At 37.7% G+C, this 2,421-nt stretch overlaps 2 protein-coding genes across 2 annotated transcripts; one reads left to right on the forward strand and one right to left on the reverse strand.

Moving 5' to 3' along the window:
* Positions 1-4: 4 nt before the first annotated feature.
* Positions 5-981, forward strand: LOC100634751 (ropporin-1-like protein; the record flags this gene model as incomplete). Its single annotated transcript, XM_003391566.3, has 5 exons — positions 5-114; positions 164-370; positions 427-502; positions 556-731; positions 782-981. Coding segments are annotated over 5 exons (645 nt in total), but the record flags the coding sequence as incomplete, so codon positions are not given.
* Positions 940-2,415, reverse strand: LOC105315767 (proprotein convertase subtilisin/kexin type 7-like). Its single transcript, XM_011410512.2, has 7 exons — positions 2,404-2,415; positions 2,185-2,347; positions 1,974-2,135; positions 1,747-1,844; positions 1,477-1,686; positions 1,315-1,426; positions 940-1,253 (listed from the first exon to the last, which is right to left on the reverse strand). The coding sequence occupies exons 2-7, from the start codon at positions 2,245-2,247 to the stop codon at positions 1,008-1,010; spliced, it is 891 nt and encodes a 296-aa protein (XP_011408814.2). The 5' UTR covers positions 2,248-2,347; positions 2,404-2,415; the 3' UTR covers positions 940-1,007.
* Between the last annotated feature and the right edge of the window lie 6 nt (positions 2,416-2,421).

Raw genomic sequence — 2,421 nt, forward strand, 5'->3', positions numbered from 1 at the left:
CCTCTATACAGCAGAACAGATCATCATTCCTCCTTCTCTCCCTGGAATACTCAAGGACTTCACTAAAGCTGCCATTAGAACACAACCCGAGGACCCTCTCCTCTGGTCTGCAGCGTATGTTCATCACTTACAAACAAAAAAGAAGTTTTTGAATTTCTTTCAGATACTTTGATGCACTGTCTCGGGGAGTAGCTCCACCAGTGAAGGCTCGTTACGAGGGGATAGGAGTAGCCAATAATGGAGGAGTCAGTAAAGGAAAGCTAGCTACACTCCACAGTCAAATGGAGGGCGAGACTGTGAATGTGAGCAAACTGAGGGAACTGTGGACTAACATTGGCTGTAAAGAAACCACTCTCAGTGAAATACTCAGGTATAGCATATTATTATTAATAAAATGGGATGGAGTGCATTATTACTGTACTGCAGTATGGGGGACATGAATGAAAAGGAACAAGTTATTTGGAGGTATGTACTTGCACTAGCCTGTACTACAATGGAAAAGGTACACCAGGAGGACTTGCTGTGAGTGCTAGTTGTTAATGGCTGTCTTTGTAGAGTATATCTTGTGCATTAAAGACAGTCTGTGAGATAATGTCCACAGATTCTGATGGAGGAGATGCTAGAATCAGTTTTGAACTATTCTCAGACTTGTATTCATTTTTAGCAAAAGTTGATGGAGACATTAGTGAAGCCCAGATACAGCGATCACTGGACTGGCTGAAGGTTGAATCGTAAGACAATGAATGAACTGACTCAATGGCTGACTGCTCTGTACTTGTAGGGAAAGATTTGATGGTAACATTGGTCCAAGAGAATTCAAACATCCAAGCTGTCCTAAACTATCAACAAAAATGTAAACAAGAACAAAGAAACAAACTAATAATAATAACAACAACAATAATAATACTAAATAAATGATAATACACAATGAGAATTTAATGAATGCCATGCAGTTCTTGTCAATAAAAATGTACAAACAGACATTAATTAATTAATTAATTAATTAATTATAGAGTAGTCTTATCTTCAACAATTTCTTCATTCCACTCATTTTCATTATTATCTCGTGATTCTAATAAAAGCCCCTCCTCTTCCTCGGCTGTTGAACTCAAGTGACGCAAAGTGACCGGAGGTAGTGCTGATCTATAACTGTTCTTTTTGTCTCTCATTTTCCGATAGATAAAAGTTATTAAAATGTGAAGAAATAATATACTGACAATAACAGCAGCTAGAGCAGAAAGAACCTTTAATAACTAGGAAATAACAAATATCAATAGTTATTAATAGTTATTAATAGTTATCAATAGTTATTACTTTGTTCCCAATAGGTGAATCAGGGAAGGTGATGTCCTGTAGGTTGGTTGGTTTAGGAGGACAAGTTGAAGGAATTACATCATCATCACCATTGACGACCTGATCAATTAATCTAAAGAACAAGACACAATAATTTTATTAATAATAATAATTATTTAATACATTTTTCTATTGACTATATCCAAAGAAGTGAGGTTGGTTCCATACAGTTTGATACTCCATTGTAAGAGGTACCCTCTTGATTCACCCTCAGTGTCTGGAGGGATACCAATACTAGTGTCATCAGCTACCTGTAATGACCACACCCCCAGGGGTCCCTCCCCCCAACAACGGACTGTGGTGAATGTCCAATCACGTAATCCTTTAGATGAGCTAATAATAATAATAATAATAATAATAATAATAATAAATTCATTAATTGCTAACACAAACCTGTCCTTCTTTCTAGAAGTAGCTAAATGAGATACTGTACCTGAAGGACTCACCAGGTCCAGTATAAGAGCACCTCTGTAGGTGTGGTCTATTGTCACCTAATAAATAATAAACAACTTTCAAAAAATTTAAATTTGATCGGAATTAGTTCAAGCTTGGTACACAACATAAGAACATGTTCATGTACGTGTGTGTCAATGGTTGAGGTGAGTATGACAGTAACTCACAGTGATTGCTACATGCTCCAGTGTATGGAGTGATGGTGGCATGTCATCAAGTGACAGTGTTATATTCTGCTGGAGTTTACGATCCATTGAATAAGGAATTGGACTATTAGCGTAATATGTATCTGACTTCCAAACCACTTGTGCTGGTAACAAAGGCCACACCTATTAACCGACCACATGACAGTCACATGAGAGCTAATGGCTAGTCTACCTGAGCTGATCTTGTCAGTCTGTAGGCGTCCAGTACTCCGAACCCGTGCTGGTGAGAGTGCATAAAGTCAGCTCCATTGGTGAACCAATCACCTTCACTAATGTCTATTGGTACAGCACTGTACACAATAATACCCTGTACATCACGCCATGTTAAACAATCTCTGTATAACAACAACAATAAACAACAACAATAAACAATAAACAACAATCCCATTACCTAACTTGCAGTGCCAGT

Source organism: Amphimedon queenslandica, unplaced genomic scaffold (genome assembly GCF_000090795.2).
Source record: "Amphimedon queenslandica unplaced genomic scaffold, v1.1 AMPQUscaffold_8228_Cont19827, whole genome shotgun sequence".
In the NCBI taxonomy this organism is placed as follows: Eukaryota; Metazoa; Porifera; class Demospongiae; order Haplosclerida; family Niphatidae; genus Amphimedon; species Amphimedon queenslandica.